We start from the raw sequence: 17,675 nt of genomic DNA, 5'->3' as shown, positions 1-17,675 counted from the left end.
ACAGACGGAGTACTGGCTTCCTCCATGCCACTCGGGGCTGAGGAAGGGGCTGGCGAGGGTGCCAGGAGCTTCTCCGGTGGCTCTTTGGAGCAGTGCCTTCTTGATCTGGCACTTGCCCGGTAAATGCAGCCCTTTAACTGTTTTCTGTAGTTTTGAGGAAGGGCACCGTCTTTAAGACGCCTCCACTGGTTCTGCCCAAAGCAGGTTCGAACAATGGCTGCCCCCAGAGCCGGGTCCCCGGTCATCTGAAGTAGCTGATCAAACGCTGTGGTGAGTGCCTGGACCGCACCCCCGGGTCTTGGGGATCTCGGTCTGTACATCCCACCCTGGCCCTGGCCGGCTGCACCAGGAGCCGTGGCTGAGGACCCCACTGCTGCCTGCTCCAAGGCTGGGGGATGGGGATGGTAGCCGCTACACGGAGCGTGAAATTCACCGCCAGTATCCCCAGTTTACCAGCCCCTTCCTCCAGCTCTTCCCTGCAGGCTGCTCAGTGTGCCACTAACCGGAATTTCAAAACAGTTGGTTCAGACAGTTCCTGCGTGTTTAATAGTGATTCTGCTGGAGGGACCGATTCCTGGAGCGCCCTACTCTGCCATCTTCCCACAGTCTTCCCCACAGGTTTTCTTTTTGAGGTAAGATGATGGGGAAATAATAGTCTTTTCAACAAATGGCGCTAGTGATGTGATGGTTGCACATATCAGTGAACTACACTCGAAACCACTGACTTGTACACTTTGATATGGTCGAATTATATGCCTTGTGAATTATATGGCAATAAAGCCATTTTACAAAGAGAAACATAGATAGATGTTCAATATCACCAGAAATCTGAGAAATCCTAATTAAGAAAAGAAAATTAGATTATAGTCATGAATAATTAGTTCTCGTCCTTCACCCTGACTGTCCCCCAGTGACCTGCTGGGGTGTTACTCTCTGAAGCAGAAATGGCCAGCCGCCCTGGGGCATATGTGGTGCACAGTGTGTGCTGTGGGTATTTTCCCTGGCTTTTAACTAGCTTAATGGGTTTTTCTCATAACGAATTTCTCAGCAGAGAGCTTATCCAATATATACTCCTGAAGGTCCATCCCACTGCTAAAAGGAATTTCTGATTCTAACTTGATGACATATACCTTCTTAGTACTGTAAGGCCAATTTTAATGTTTATAAATAGCTTTCTATATAATTGCTCTTGAAAACCAAAGCCCAGATTTTTTCTTTCCTGGGGAAACCATGAACACACACGTTTGCCTCAGGTATGACGAGGCGTGTAAGATGGTTTGCCTTGGGAGGGCACTTGTAGAGGAAGTATTGCTGATGGGTGGTAACACGTCTCTTCTAGAAAAGGTCTAAGGCAGCAGCCTGCTGGGGGCGAGGACGGGGGTGAAGGTCATAGGGTTTTTCCCAAGGTTTAGGGCAGGGACGGGGGTAATGGCAGTCAGTCTCTCTCCGCAGCACAAAGCCATGCCCAGCCTCGGGCTCGGGGTGGGCCGCGCGGCGTCAGGGGCTCCAGGCTGCAGCTGTGTGCCTGTGCGCCGGCCTTCAGGAGGGGGGTGACAGGCCAGGAGAGTCCAGTTGAACCCCACACTGGGTAACTGGAAATGGAGGTGGGGTCCGTGGGCCTAGAGGCCTGACCCCGCCGCCTCCTCTGCTGGGGGAGTGGACTGGCCCCATGTAGACTCCTGACCCAACACTGTTCCATCTAAGAAACTTGCCGCTGAGTTTGTTGCCACAGGGTGTGCTGACAGAGGGGTCTGAGGGAAAGGGGAGCCCAGTGTCGGCTGCAGATGCAGTGGGGGACGGGGGGGAGGGAGCGGGGCTGAGCACGGTGGGGGTGGGGTGGGGGGAGCGGGGCCGAGCACGGTAGGGGGTGGTGGGTGGGGAGTGGTGGTGGGGGGGAGGGAGCGGGGCCGAGCACGGTGGGGGGAGCGGGGCCGAGCACGGTGGGAGGTGGGGGGTGGGGAGTGGGGGGTGGGGGTGGGGGGAGCGGGGCCGAGCACGGTGGGGGGTGGTGGGTGGTGGGTGGTGGGTGGGGGGAGCGGGGCCAAGCACGGTGGCAAGGAGCTCAGGTGCCGTGCACGTGGCCCTGTCCCCTGCCAACGTCAGATCCACCTCTGGGAGATGTTTCAATCCTAGAGGCTTGGAATGCCCTTGGGATAATTTACCACAAGAGCCAACAGGAACACTAGGAAGAGCCACCATTTATCTGTTTGACTGGCCCCACCTCCTGTGCTGTTCACACAAGCCCCCCCCGAGGTAGGATATGGGGAAACTGAGGCTCTGTAACTGATAGCGAGTGTGCCGAGCGCCCATCGTCAGTGCTAGAGCTTGGAGCGGGACCCAGCCACACCCGTTAAGCCCTTCTCTGATATATGGTTTGAAGCTATTCCTCCCATTCTGTAGACTGTCTTTTCACTTTCTTGATCATATCCTTTGTTGCACGAAAATTTTTAATTTTGATGGAATTAAACTGACCTATTGTTTCTTTTGTTGCTCGTACTTTGAGTGTCAAGCCTAAGGATCTATTGCTGAATCCCAATTGTGCCTAGGTTATCTTCTAAGAGTTTTATAGTTCTGGCTCTTGATCCATTTGGAGTTGATTTTTTTTGTATATGGTGTGAGGTACGGATCTAACTTTATTCTTCTGCATGTGAAACTCCGGTTCTCCTAGCGCCATCTGTTGAAGAGATGATTCTCCCCTGTTGAGCAGACTTGGCACTTTTGTCAAGATCAGTTGGCCATGGATGTGTGGGTCTGCTTCTGGAGTTTCAGTTCTGTTTCCCTGATCTACTTGTCTGTCTCTGTGCCAGTCCCACACTGTTTTGGTTACTCTCACTTTGTATTACAATTTGACATTGGGGAAGTGTGAGTCCTCTAACCCTGTTCTTTTTTAAGACTGCTTTGGCTATTCTGGACCCCTTGCAGTTCCATTTGAATTTGAGGATGGGTTTTTCAGGCCATATCCATTCCATAGCCCTTCACCTCTGTGTACACTGCACTTGTCACTGCAGTTCATCAAAAACCATGAGGATCATACCTGTAGTTAAACAAGTTGGACTTATTTGTTGCAGCAAAGGACAATACACACCATCATGAGCCATGGGGTGTCTGAGCCAGAGGGCATTAGAAAGCCAATGACAGGACTTGGTTTTGGCAGGGTGACTCGGAGGCGGCTCTCTGGAATCAGGGGTTTGCTCTAGTTTGGAAACTGTTAGGATGCTGTTGCAAGAAAACACAGTCTGTGCTTACATCAGGGTTGGTATTTTTTCTTCCTCTGTTGTAGAGTGAGTTGAACCATCTGATGTAAGAAATACTGCACAGTAGCATTTAAAACTTTAGATGGGATATAACGGCCAGCTGCTTTACAGGTGATTATTAGAAACAAAATGGGTATTGGTCCTTGTAATGGGTCTCCAGCTGCTAGGGAAACCCTTGTATGCAGTAGGGACTGGTTGGGGCTTGGCAGGTGGCTCTGGCTTTCCCCCTTTCTGCTCTGAGGTGGGAGTGGTGAGCAGGATCTCCTCTTTGGATTCCATGATGCTCACAGGGCCAGGCAGAGGCTTCTCGGGATGAGCCTCACCACCTGGATCCCAGGACAGCAGGACCTTCACTCTGATGCTTGGCACACCCTGTCTGAGCAGCACGTGGTGCATGGTGGTACCCACATAGCAGTGAATAGGTCCCCACTATGGATCATTAGGCCATCCACAAACATCGTGGATTTCGCCCTGTGTCCTCAGAGTTTCACAGACACCATGGCCTCACAGCACCCAGAGCAGGCCCTCCACCCAGCGGGCCCTCCTGGGAGCTTGCTTGGGTGATGGCACAGACTCCTTGTGGCAGCCTGTTCAGCATAAAGCCCTCCACTGCCCTCAGGGAAGCCACACTCTTCTGAACTTCAGCAGTCGATTGTTGGATCTGCCAGCCTTTCCCACCAAGAACATTCTGTGTCTTGGTGGCCAGAAAAATGATTTCTTTACTGGCTATTGTAACTCAACCCTCAGCTCCTGAGTAGCCACCTTCAGCTCACTCCCGAGTGAGAAACTTGTTCAGTTCAGCTTTAAAGATGCCATCAGTCACACACTTCTTCTTCTTGGAAACTTGCACCACCATCTTGCCATGGCACAGCTGAAAGGAAAGTCTAAATAAGTTTGATGATTGGCTTTTCCATTTCTGCAAAGAAGGCTGTTGGAATTTTGAGTGGGATTGCATTGAATCTGTAAATAGTTTTAGGTAAACTGACATCTTAACATTTAGTCTTCCAACCCACGAGCATGGAATGTCCTTCCATTTAGTTAGACCCTTGATTTTATTTAGCAAAGTTTCGTAGTTTTCCATGTATAAGTCCTTTACATCCTTCGCTAAATTTATTCCTAGATACTTGATTCTTTAAGTTGCTATTATAAAAGAAAACTTTAAAAAATAACCCTCCTCAGCTTGCTCATTATTAGTGTATAGAAACTTTTGTGTTTCCATCTTACACCCCACCACTTTGCTGAATTTATCAACTCTAGTAGGTTTGTTGTAGTTTTTTTTTTTCCAGGATTCTCTATATATAGGATGAGGTTGTCTGCAAAGGGAAAGTTTTATTTCTTCCTTTTCCATTTGGAAGCCTTTTATTTCTTTTTCTTGTCTAATTGTTCTGGCTGGAACTTCCAATACAATGAGGAATGACATTGGTGACAGAGGGTATCCTTGTCTTGTTCAAGATCTATATGGGAGGCTTTTAGTCTTTCACCACTGAGTAAGATGTTAACTGTGGGTGTTTCATATATGCCTTTTATCTAGTTGAGGAAGTTTCCTTCTATTCTGACTTAAATTTTTTTTTTTAACAAGAAAGGATGCTGAGTTTTGTCAACTGCCTTTTCTGCATCATGTAGTTTTTTTCCCTTCATTGTATCAATGTGGTGTATTATAGTAATGGATTTTCTTATGTTGAACTACTCTTGCATACCTGCGATAAATCTTACTTGATCATGGTGTACAATACTTTAAATGAGCTGTTGGATTTGATTTGCTAATATTGTGTGTTCAGGCTTTGGCATCTATATTCATTAGAGAAATTGGTCTGTAATTTTCTTTTCTTATAGTAACTTTACCTGGCTTTGGTATTAGGGTGATGCTGGCTTTTAGGAAGAGTTAGGGAGTACTCCCTCCTTTTCAATTTTCTGGAAGAGTCTGAGCAGGATTGGTGTTAATTTTTCTTGGAATGTTTGGTAGAATTCATCTGTGAAGCCATCTGTCCTGGGCTTTTCTTTTTTCTTTTTTTCCTTAGGACAATAGTCCTTTTTAACTTTTTGTTTTGAAATACTTTCAAATTGACAGGACAGTTACAAAAATAATACAAACCCCATACAGAGAACTCCAATATACCCTACCCCCCACACACCTCGATCCAACCAATTTTAACATTTTGCCACATTTGCCTTATTGTTCTATCTGTATACCACCTATCTGCCTATCTATCCATTCATTTTGAGCACTTGAATGTAGATTGTATTCATTATGCTCCTTGAACTCTTAATACTGTCATGTACATTTCCTAAGTACAAGAATATTCAATTATGTATCACCTTAAGTGCAGTGATCAAGTCCAAGACATTTAACATTGATAAAAAGCTTATAATCTACATTCCAATTTTTTCATGAGCCAGTAATGTCCTTTTGATCATTTTCTGCTCCTGTTACATCCCATCAAAGATCAGGTATTGCATTTGTCACTCTCATTCCTTTTTCCTTCTCTCTATTGGTATTCTCTTTGTATTCATCTATTGTTTTCCAAATTTCTTTTAGTTCTTTATCTGCGTTTACCTTTAGCTCTTTGAGCATATTTAGGACCAGTTTTTTTTTTTTAATCTTCATTTTATTGAAATATATTCACATACCACGCAGTCATACAAAACAAATCGTACATTCGATTGTTCACAGTACCATTACATAGTTGTACATTCATCACCTAAATCAATCCCTGACACCTTCATTAGCACACACAAAAAAATAATAAGAATAATAATTAAAGTGAAAAAGAGCAATTGAAGTAAAAAAGAACACTGGGTACCTTTGTATGTTTGTTTGTTTGTTTCCTTCCCCTATTTTTCTACTCATCCATCCATAAACTAGACAAAGTGGAGTGTGGTCCTTATGGTTTTCCCAATCCCATTGTCACCCCTCATAAGCTACATTTTTATACAATTGTCTTCGAGATTCATGGGTTCTGGGTTGTAGTTTGATAGTTTCAGGTATCCACCACCAGCTACCCCAATTCTTTAGAACCTAAAGAGGGTTGTCTAAATTGTGCGTAAGAGTGCCCACCAGAGTGACCTCTCGGCTCCTTTTGGAATCTCTCTGCCACTGAAGCTTATTTCATTTCCTTTCACATCCCCCTTTTGAGGACCAGTTTTTAAAAGTCTTTGTTTTGTCTGTCCCAGTCTGGTTCTCCTTGTTGAATTTTCTAATGCTTTAATCTTCTTTGCCTGGGCCATTGCTTCCTGTTTCTTTGTATGTTTTGGAATCTTTTGTTGAAACCTGTACATTTTGATTTTTTTATGTGTTAAAATACATAAAATATTTTGTGTGTAACACATTTTAATGTGTTATCACTGGAATTTAGACTCTGAGGCATCTGTCTTAAGCTTTTATCGAGCTAGTGTTATGACAGAGATTTTCTTGAGTGGCAGGAACTCAAGGACACCAGGTTCTTGAGCTGCTGCAACTGCTGTGTGTCGTGCCGCTGCCGCTTCTGCTCCCAGCACTGCTGCAGCGTCTGCTCTGGTGGCTCCCGTGTCATCGTGCCCAGGCTGGGAGGACTTCATGGACTGTGCGACACTCTGCAGCCCTGGTGGTGCAGCTGGGCTGCTCTTGAGAGGTTTTTGATTACTGATTCAGTCTCTTCACTAGTTATTGGTCTGTTGAGATTTTCTATTTCTTCTTGAGTCAGTGTAGGTAGTTTGTGTGTTTCTAATAATTTTTCAATTTCCTCTAGGTTGTCTAATTTGTTGGCATATAGTTGTTCACAGCATCTTCTTAGGATCCTTTTTATTTCTGTGGGGTCAGTAGTAATGTCCCCCTCTCATTTTGACTTTACTTATTTGTGTCCTTTCTCTTTTTGTCAGTCTATATAAACGTTTGTCAATTTTATTGATTCTTTCAAAGAACCAGTTTTTGGTTTTGTTAATGCTATTTTTTTTTTATTCTCTATTTCAGTTATTTCTGCTCTATTCTTTGTTCTTTCTTTCCTTCTGCTTGCTTTGGGTTTAGTTTGCTATTCTTTTTTCTAGGTTCTCCAGGTGTGCAGTTAGGTCATTGACTTATTAGCTCTTTCTTCTTTTTTAATGTAAGTATTTAGGGTCATACATTTCCTTCCGACCACTGGCTTTGCTGCATCCCATAAAGTTTTATGTGTTGTGTTCCCCTTTTCATTCCTCTCAAGATACTTACTGATTTCCCTTGTAATTTTTTCTTTGACCCTTTGATTATTAAAGAGCATATTAACTTCCATGTATTTGTGAATTTTTCAATTTTCTGGCTGTTACTGATTTCCAGCTTCATTCCCTTATGATCTGAGAAAGTACTTTGCATAAGTTCAATCTTTTAAAATTTATTAAGACTTGTTTTATGCCCCAGCATGTGGTCTATCCTGGAGAGTGTTCCATGACCACTTGAGAAGAATATATATCCTATTGTTTTGGGGTGTATTATTCTATATGTCTGTTTAGGTCTAGTTCATTTATCACATTATTCAAATTCTGTGTTTTCTTATTGATCTTCTGTCTAGATTTCTATCTATTGAAGAGAGTGTTGTGTTGAAGTCTCCCACTATTATTGTAGAGCCATCTATTACTTCTTTCAGTTTTGCCAGTGTTTGCCTCACGTACTTTGGGAAATCCTGATTAGGTGTGTAAATATTTATGAATGTTATTTCTTTGTGATGAATTGCCTGGTTTATTAATAGAGTCCTTCTTTGTCTCTTATAACATTTTTGCACTTGAAGTTTATTTTGTCTGATATTAGTATAGCTTCCCCAGCCTTTTTTTTGGTTATTGCTTGCGTGGAATATCTTTTTCCATCCGTTCACTTTCAATCTATGTATATCTTTGGGTCTAAAATGAATCTTTTGTAAACAGCACATAGATGACACATTCTGCCAATATGTATCTTTTGGGTAGTTTAATCCATTAACATTCAGTGTTATTTCTGTAAAAGCTGTCCTTACTTCAACCATTTTATCTTTTGGCTTTTGTCAGATCTATTTTTTTTTTCTCTTTTTATCCTTTTAGTTACCCTTACTAATAATCTTCATTTCTATAATCTCCACCAGCCTGTCTCTCCTGTCCTTTTATTTATCCAGGCAGCAGAAGTCCCTTTAGTATTTCTTTTATTAACAAATTTTCTCATTTTGTTTATCTGTCGATATTTTAAACTCTACCTCATATTTGAAGGACAGTTTTGACAGATAAAGAATTCTTGGCTAGAAATTTTTTCCTTTCAGTATTTTGAATATATAAAAATATGGAATACATCATGAATTTGTGTGTCATCCTTGCGCAAGGGTAATGCTAACCTTCTCTGTCATTCCCGTTTTAGTATATATGCCACCGGAGCAAGCTCCCCAACTCTCTTTTGATTATTATTTGCATGGACTATCCTTTCCCATCCTTTCCCTTTCAACCTATTTGTGTCATTGGGTCTCTTGTAAACAACATATGGTTGGATTGTGCTTATTTTTTTTTAATCCATTCTGCCAATCTGTGCCTTTTGATTGGGGGTTTAATCCATTAACATTCAGTGATACTACTGTATGGGCAGTGTTTGCTACCATTAAGTTTTGGACCATCATCTCTAGTTGTTTTATCTCCTTGTTGGAATTGTAGCCTGCAGAGTATGCCTGAAAAGCAAATCAATCTCTTCTGGAAGTTTTTGAATAACCTGTGATAATTTTATGATGGATTATTGGGTATTCTTTAAGACAGAATAAATTACTGGGAAGAAAGTAATTTTAAATATCTGGAAATATCTAACTATGACTCTAAATAAACAGGTTGAGTGAGTGTGGGGTAGGTATCAGCTTGAGGTCTGATTAGTAGTGTCCTGGTGAAGCATAGGTTGTGTGGGGACTATCGGTATCATTTACTCTACTGGGAGTGAATTGACTTTGTGTGCCTTCGTGGGTCTTGGGTGTGGAAGCTGTAGATTGTGTAGAGGTGGGTGTTTTGTAGATAGAGTTTGTACTTGTGGAGACAAAGCTGGAGTATCTTGGCAGACTCTTGCATTAGTTTATCACGGCTCCTTGTAATTGTGTAAAGTTTGAGGTTGGGGTGAAATTGTGAAATGTATGGAATGGCATTTCATTAATTCAGGAGATAATCTGTGGAACCCAGAGGGGGGTGATCTTATAAATGTAAATGCTACAGGCCATCTTTTAAGCCATGGAATTCCAAAGGTTCCTGAGAGGTTAATTTTAGAATTCTGTTAGTTTTATTTATTTTTTTTAGAGGACTGTGAAAGATGATTGTGAAGTTTCTGGATAAAAGACAAAACTTTAGTGTTTCTTAATAACAGGACTAGGAAAATGAGTTTCTCTCAAGTTAGAAAGGTAATTGGGGATTCTCTAAGTTGGAAAAGAAATGAAGTGGTTTTTGCATATGTGTCTTAGTCGGGTCTGTAGCTTCTAGCAAGGAAATTTTTTATTCTTAGTGAAAATAAACAATCAGAATGTCTTTGTAATTCACTGTGGGAGGCATCTGTCTAGCGACCCCTGAAGGGTCTTTGAGGCTTAGGTCCTGCAGGCGTCCACCTTGACCATTTTATCAGGATTGTTTTGCTGGCAGGGAAAACATATTTCGGAAATATCCTTGACAATACCTCTAAAATTATCCCATGAGTGTTAATATTGTTGCCAGTTTTTCTCTGCAATTATAAGTAACGTCATGAAAAATTTTTGTTAGGTGTCATTGTAGCAATTTTTGGCCTTATCGGTTGGCCATCCTGAGATGTAATAGGCATCATAACTTCCCCCATTTTTTTCTTCTCCCCCAAAGCAGAGGTTTGTTTCTGACAGTTGAGAATAGCCTCTCTGAGTTTCTCTGGGATTTGTCTCATCAGCGTGACTGCAGGAGTACCCTGTTTCGTCAGTATCTTGGTAAGCCAAAGCATTTCTGTTCTCATCAGAGTCTCTGTGCCTGCATGACCTTTTATTGTAATAGCCGGGGTCTTAGATAATTGCAAATCATTTTCAATAGGTTGTTGTTCAGGTAGAAGCCTCTTCATTTCTAAAGTATTCAGATTTTTTGGCCTACCCTCTATACACATTTACTTATACCTTTATAATCAGTATAAATGTTTGCTCCTTTTCTTTCTGCCAATTGACAGGCCCATGGGAGGTCAAATATTTTAGTTATCTGAGATGGTTCAGTTTCTGGGATTGGTCTGTATTTTAAGGGTGAACTTAAAGTCTGTAATAGTATTTTAAAATCTGAACAAATAACATTAGGTCAGGGCAATCTCTCACAACACTATTAAAGCAATGTAGAAAAGCTTTGAGAGCAGAATAATTTGGTGAAAGGGATCCAGATGTAATATAACTAAATCACTTTACATGAAAAATCCAAATTCTTGTTTTCCTCCTTTGGTACATATGTCAGAAATTTTTTAAAAACGGATTTGTTAATATACCTTTATTTGTATGCATTTAGGCATACATAGATATATAAACATATAAAATAGCTAATACAGTTTTAAACTAGCCTTAAAATATAGTAATTTCAGTATATTAAATAAAACTATAATAAGCATATTTATTAGAATGAACTGCAACAATTTTTTAAAATAAATCACATCTTCTATTATGTTGGACATATACATTTATGTCTCTGCAATTACTGTGTCCAATATAAGTATCTACATTAATTATGATCTATAATAGATGTTTCAACTTGTACTTTTTACTCCAGACATGAGAATTCCAGATGAAAAAATACAAAAACCCTCAAGCTAATATTTTGTGAGCATTGATCTCAAATTATTTTAAAATTTTGAGATGATAAAAACAAAGTTACATATTAGCATCCAAAGGAATTTACTTATTGTATTAATCAGCTGACATTTTAAGAAATAAGAGTAAAGTAAAATTGTTTCATACCAGTTTTTTTTTTTTGTTTGTTTGTTTCTTTTAGGAACTGTAGAAGCATTTAAAGATGATTTGTAGTTAATTTAGGCCTAAGTTTTAAAATTTAGTTAATCTGGAAATTACAATTTAGTTAACCTACTAAATCTTTATGAATTCTAATATTGTAAGAACCTTAAAAATTTAAACTATTTATAAAGTCATCCATTATTATTTTATTTAAATACAGTTTTCTGTACAGGACTTTTAACTGTAAATTCAAGCTTGGCCAAGTAGGAAAACTAAGGTGCTGACATTCTTCTCGTGGTCAGCAGGTGTCTGCTGGCGTCTTGGACACGGGTTTATCCGGCTCCCCAGGCTGAGGGCCGATCGATGCCTGTCGGCTTATCTCAGAACACACGTGTGAGCTGGACCCAGAGCTGTCTCTGGAGGACGGTGGCCTGAGCCCTGCATGTCTCTGGCTGACAGGGGCCCACCAGCTGGGTGGCACCCTCTGGGGCTGTGAGAGGAGTGACCCAGGACCCACAGCTCTTAGGGCTCCAGTATTCAATGAGGTTAATGTGCCAAGGACTTAGCAGGGTGCCAGACACAGAGTCAGTATTCAACAAACACTGGCAATTGCTGGTTTCTTGAGGGCTTTATGTTTAGGAGAGAGGCTGAGGAAAAATTATTGCTGGATGAATCCAAACTGTCTATCATGGAGCCTCGGTGATTACCATGGAAAAGCACAGGCTTCAGTTAGCCCACAGGGGTTCCAGCCACGATAAACCAAGCGTGAGAGGATCCAGATAAATACAGCTTGTGTGTGAACAAAACAACAAAACAATTCAAGGCTTTTGAAAAAAGCATTTATTTCAAAGTACAACACATAGTTGTATTTTAATGAAATACACATTCAATCTTGTATCTCAAGACTTGGTTATGTGCATTTCAGTTCTTTAAAATAAATTCAGGTATACAAATGTTACATACCTCAAGTACAAACAGCACAGAAAATGTGTATGGTCTCAACTGAATGTTTTTACATTCATTCACTGTTCTTGAGTTGACTCACATTTCTGTAATATGCTTTGAAATCAAGACAGCCTTACTTTAAAAAAATACTCTGTATTTTTCAGCACAAAGTCCTTGTACATTTTTAAAATTAGATCTTGATGTATAATATAGTGAAATTACTAAAAACCAAACTTGGTAATTTAATAAAATGGTCACATGCCAGGACTTCTGAATTAACTCAAATTACTTCCTTAGCTGTCAAATTTGTGTGTTTACAGATAAGTCAAGACTGGAAAATGACAGGTGGTGAAACCTCGGGAACAGGTAAAATTTTCAAGAGTTTGTGGCTAAGTCCAGACTTTTCTCTAAAAGCACAATAGCAAATCTCGTATTATCATAATTGCAAGAAAGATCTGAAAGAAGCGAGTGGTGCAAGCCTGCCCTGCGATAATGAGAGGGAGGGGAAGGAACGGCAGTAAGAGCCTTGACAAGGTGTCTCAAAAACTGGCACGTCACAATCCAGACCAGGGACCCCCATTTTTTTGTGTTTTGCTTTTTTTTGGCCTAACTTCAGTTCTCCTGAGGGAAGTGTGCATTCGACCACGGGTCGGAGCTCCTCCGTCCGATGGTGGGGCCCCAGATCCTCCAGGGGTTGTACGTCTGCCCCAGGTCGTCGGCCGGCCGGGGTGTGGGAGGCGCGGGGCCGTCGTCCGCACCCGCAAGGCCCACGCTCCGGAGCGGGTTTGCTGGGGTCGGGAAGGGCAGGGCGCTGCCCAGGTGGCTGGACCAAATCGAGGTGCTGAAGGGGGTGGTGGGCCACAAGCCGCTGGGGCTGCCGAGGACCGACTGTGACAGGAGAGACAGCACTGAGCGTCAGAACTGCAGCGGGCGGGCAGGGCGGCTATGGCCATGCTAAAAATAGGGGCCAGGCCAGAGGTTTCTTCAGTTAGTTTACTTTAAAACAAATGTTTTACAAAAACAGCCATCCCAGAGGGGATGGCTCTGATATTCTGAAACAGGGCTGGAAAACGACAGCCCGTGGGCCAATTCCAGTCCTGCCTGTTTGGTAAAGAGCTTTTCTGGCTCCAGCCAACGCTCGCTCGTTCTCGGATGACCTGCAGCAGCAGAGCTGAGGGGCTGCAACGGGCCATGCAGCCGGCACAGCATCTCTAGCTCTCTATCGAGCTAAGGAACCAAAGCCAGCATGATCACAAGTGAAAACCACACTTTAGGCTCTAGGTAGTTAAAATATCTACCATTAACCTTTGCATGTCTGACTCACGTTTCCTGAGAACAAAGAAGGGACCACAATGGGGTTATAACTTTAGGATCATATCTTCCTGTCTTAATTTTGTGAAAGCTGAAACCACTTATTATTTTCCTTGGTAAGAATACTTTTTTGGAGCATGACCTTTACAGAAAAATTTAGCTGAGAAGCCAACACTGGAAAAACTTGAGCTGAGAGACAGGTGCTTCTCAGAAACAAAAGCTTGCTTCTGGGGGGCCAGAGGGGTTGCATCATGTGGAAAGTTAAGTGAGCAGCTGGTAACCATCTGACCCTGCAAATGAAGACACCTAAGATGTGCCTGCAGGTCAGGAAAACGCTGGTGATGACCCAAATTTCTACAAGGAGAGAATTCAAGAATCCAGAGACCAACTGTATAGCAGTTGAGTAGCTCTTCCTATGCTCCCCGATACTACTGGCCTTGCAGAATACGGGGGTCATTTTGGTCGAGTATGAAGACCCGGTAAGGCAGACGATACAAAAGTGCTATGTCAGGTGCCACCGAATGGCAGGGGTGGTGGTAAAGGGTGGTGGACCAGGCCCCCGGCTCTGAGTACTCACTGCAGTTGTATGGGTCGGGGAGCCTGAACTGGCCGGCCAGGGAGGGGTGGGGTCCGTCGCTGGGGAGTCCCACAGGTAGGAAGGGCTGCTGCTAAACTCGCCCCAGCTCCTCGGTGAGGCCTGACTGCATGATCGCGATAACCCAAGCTTGCTGAAAACTTCTGAAAACGAAGAAACAACAATCAAGAGAATTGTTTAAAATGGAGAGTAATGAGGACTGTACAACTAAGTGATGACAATGTGAGCTATGGACGGATTATCATGGCTATAATGTATGCTATGTGACCTTAGAAACCCCCTACTTTATAAGTCAAGCCCTCACTCTTGAGACTTGCTCGTGTGGAACTTATGGTTGTAAAGGAGAGGCTAAGCCCACCTATAATTGTGCCTAGGAGTCACGTCCAGAGAACCTCTTATGTTGCTTAAGTGCAGACTTTCTCTTGCTAAGCCCAACTCGGCAAATTTATTCATCACCCTCCCCCGGACGTGGGACAGGACCCCCCACGTAAATGAATCTCCCTGGTGACGTGACTGACCCTGGGCATCGAGGGGTTGAGGATGCCTTTTTGACCAAAAGGGAAAAGAAAGACAACTAAATAAGGTTTCAGTGGCTAAGAGATTTCACGTAGAGTTGAGAGGCTGTCCTGGAGGTTACTCCTACGCAAGCTTCACCTAGATATGCCAAATGACCACAGTATGATAAGCCCAAGTCAACAGTGGTCCTGAAAATCCTAAAGAATACCCTGGTCCCTATCTGAGACTCTATAAAGTTTTCACTCACTAAATTTATTCTTCAGAAACTTAAATCCTCCAGAGAACTCCTATGCCAGCTAAGTCCCCAAACCCAGAGGCAACAGCCTCTTTAAGAACATCAACTCCCTTTTCCCATAAAGTTGACACCCCTTTTCAACATGAACAAGTTAGGGTGGTCACTGCCTAGATGTCCCCGAAGATTGGGAAAGTGACTGAACTAGAGGAAGGAGTAAGGACAGACAAGATAGAATTTAACAAAGGATTATGAATACTGAATCTCTATATAATTTTCTTTTTCTTAGTGTGTTAGAATAGCTAGAAGGAAAGAACTGAAATGGTGGAGCTGTAATCCATAACATTCTTGGAAATCTGCTCTCTACTTACTAAATTGCACTTGGGAAGTTATCACTTCTATGTAAATATGTTATATTCCACAATAAGAAAATAATAAATCTATTTTTTTTGCAGTGATAAACTAGACTGGGACTTCACTCAGTGGCAAACACCCCATTTCCTTGGTGCCCACCACACAATGGGGTCCAGGGGGCAGGGCTCACTCCCCTCAATTCAAGCACACAGCAGACGATGTGAACACTGTACCAAACAGCAAAATGCAGATATTCCCAACTCTAACACTATCATCACAGGAATGCAAAACTCACATTGTTGCCTCTAATTCTGGGCTCAAGAAAAGCAATAGAAGGAGCCCCACCCCAGCCCCCCTGCCACAGAGGCCTTTCTTGAAGCTGGGTTCCCGGGAAGATGGCGGAGTAGGTGAGGCAGAATGGGTAAGAAAAAGGGGGCCGGAGGACACCAGGGCCCACGGTTCCGGGGTATGACCAGCCACAGAGGGACCCACATAGTACATGGAGGGGACACAGACAAAAACAGAGGAGAGATGGTGGCTGGAGGGGCACGGTGAGTGTGTTCCCCATCCAGACCATACCCCACCCCCCACCCCCAGCCGGCAGCAGCGAGACCCCCGCCAGGCAAGGGAGTGAGCAGCTGCTTTCCACTCCCTTCCACTACTGTGATGGTTTGCTGGGGGTGGTCCTCCATAGCCAGACAGTGGGGCACTCTCATGAGGGAACCTAGTGGGCGGCGGCTGCTCTCCCCCATGGAGGTCTGGAGGTTGCAATGGTGAGAAGCACTGAAGGGAGATTTGCCATACCAGTGATCGGGAGCCCGTCCCACACCCTAGAGACTCATGGGTGCATGGCAGGCACAGAACCAGCAGGGAGGGCCCATGTCTCACCTGCGGGGTGCCCTTGATGGGGCTCCCTGCCTACCTGCTCAGGGCCCACAATGCAGTACCAGGACTCCCCAGTGCAAACGGAGATCCAGTGCACTGACTGGTTCCCCACCCAGTTTGGGCTCCACCCACCACACAGAAGTTCAGGGAAGACTCCCCTGAGAGCGCCTCCTGCTGGTGGACTTGAGAAACTGCACTCCAGTGAGCTGTGCCTCAAGAGTGCCACCTGCTGCTAGGTCTGGGAAACTGCACTCCAGCAAACCAAATCATATGTAAGGCTCAATCAATTCTTCACTTCCCAAAATAACCCTATCAAGATAAGCAAATGCCCTGAAGCCAGCAGAAAATTACAAAGCACTTGAAGGACAGAGAAGATATGGACAAGCCAAACGAATAAAATTAAAAAGCCAGAAGAGAGACAAAATTTGAAGCAATTAATCAAAGAAGTACATACAAATATCAATATTATGGCTCAGGATATAAAGGACATGAAGAAGACCCTAGAAGAGCATAAAGAAGAATTTGCAAGAGTAAATTAAAAAAATAGAAGATCTTATGGAAATAAAAGAAACTGATCAAATTAAAAATATTGAGACACATAACACCAGATTTGAAGAAGCAGAGGAACAAATTAGCAACCTTGAAGATAGGGTGATGGAAAGGGAAAGCACAAAAGAATGGATGGTGAAAAAAATCGAAAAATTTAATGGATTTCAGGGAAATAATAGACAACATGAAGCACACAAAGATATGAATCACTGGTGTTCCAGAGAAGAGGAGAAGAGTAAAGAGCTAGGAAGATTATTTGAAGAAATTGTTGAGGAAAACGTCCCAACCCTTCTAAATGACATAAATATGCAAATTAAAGATGCCTGACAAATTCCAAAAAGAATAAATCCAAATAAACCTACACCGAGACACACACTGATTAGATTGTCAAATGCTAAACAGGAGAGACTTCTGAAAGCAGCAAGAGAAAAGCGCTCACCACACACATGAGAAACAGCATAAGACTAAGTACTGACTGCTCAGCGGGCACCATGGAGGCAAGAAGGCAGTGGTATATGACATTTTTCGGATTCTGAAAGAGAAAAACTGCCAGCCAAGAATTCTTTATTCATCAAAGCTCCCCTTCAAAATTGAGGTAGAATTTAAAATTTCCACAAACGCTGAGGGAATTTGTTAAAAAAAGACCTGCCCTGCAAGAAATACTAAAGGAAGTTCTACCAGCTGAGAAAGACAGACTGGAGAGAGAGGTATGGAGAAGACCACAGAACTGAAGAGTTATTAGTAAGGGTAATTTAAAGGAAAAAAAGAGAGGAGGAAAATTAGATCTAAAAGCTAAAAACCAAAGGATAAGGTGGCTGGTTCAAGAACTCCCTTCATAGTAACTTTGAATATGAATGGATTAAACTCTCCAATTAAAAGATACAAACTGGTAGAATGGATTAAAAAGCATGACCCATTGATACGCTGTTTATAAGAGACTCATCTTACACTCTGTGACACAAAGAGACTGAAAGTAAGAGGACAGAATAAAATATTCCACACAAATTGCAATCAAAAGAAAGCTGGGGTAGTTATACTAATACTGGACAAAACAGACTTTAAATGCAAAGATGTCATAAGAAGTAAAGAAGGACACTATATAGTTCACCAAGAAGAAATAACAATTATAAATATTTATGCACCCAATCAAGGAGCTCCAA

At 42.7% G+C, this 17,675-nt stretch overlaps 1 protein-coding gene and 2 pseudogenes across 2 annotated transcripts in view; all 3 read right to left on the bottom strand.

Annotated features, from left to right (window-relative positions):
* Positions 1 to 1,346: 1,346 nt before the first annotated feature.
* On the bottom strand, positions 1,347 to 4,110 carry LOC119512146 (annotated as a pseudogene).
* A 4,389-nt stretch (positions 4,111 to 8,499) lies between these two features.
* Positions 8,500 to 8,600, bottom strand: LOC119513008 (annotated as a pseudogene).
* Positions 8,601 to 11,950: 3,350 nt separating this feature from the next.
* The window catches only part of TMEM131 (transmembrane protein 131), a 210,113-nt gene continuing 204,388 nt past the window's right edge, over positions 11,951 to 17,675 (bottom strand). The window contains exons 40-41 of one of the 2 annotated variants that reach the window (XM_037806416.1): positions 13,962 to 14,119; positions 11,951 to 12,961 (exon numbers count right to left, since the gene is read on the bottom strand). In XM_037806416.1, coding sequence (XP_037662344.1) covers positions 12,686 to 12,961; positions 13,962 to 14,119 — 434 coding nt within the window. In that variant the 3' untranslated portion in view covers positions 11,951 to 12,685. Of the gene's footprint in view, positions 12,962 to 13,961; positions 14,123 to 17,675 lie in introns of both variants that reach the window. The other variant, XM_037806415.1, reaches the window with a different exon arrangement.

The sequence above is a fragment of the Choloepus didactylus genome, chromosome 17, assembly GCF_015220235.1.
Source record: "Choloepus didactylus isolate mChoDid1 chromosome 17, mChoDid1.pri, whole genome shotgun sequence".
NCBI lineage: Eukaryota > Metazoa > Chordata > Mammalia > Pilosa > Megalonychidae > Choloepus > Choloepus didactylus.
The sequence above is the reverse complement of the archived record's forward strand: the minus strand, read 5'-3'. Positions and strand labels throughout refer to the sequence as shown.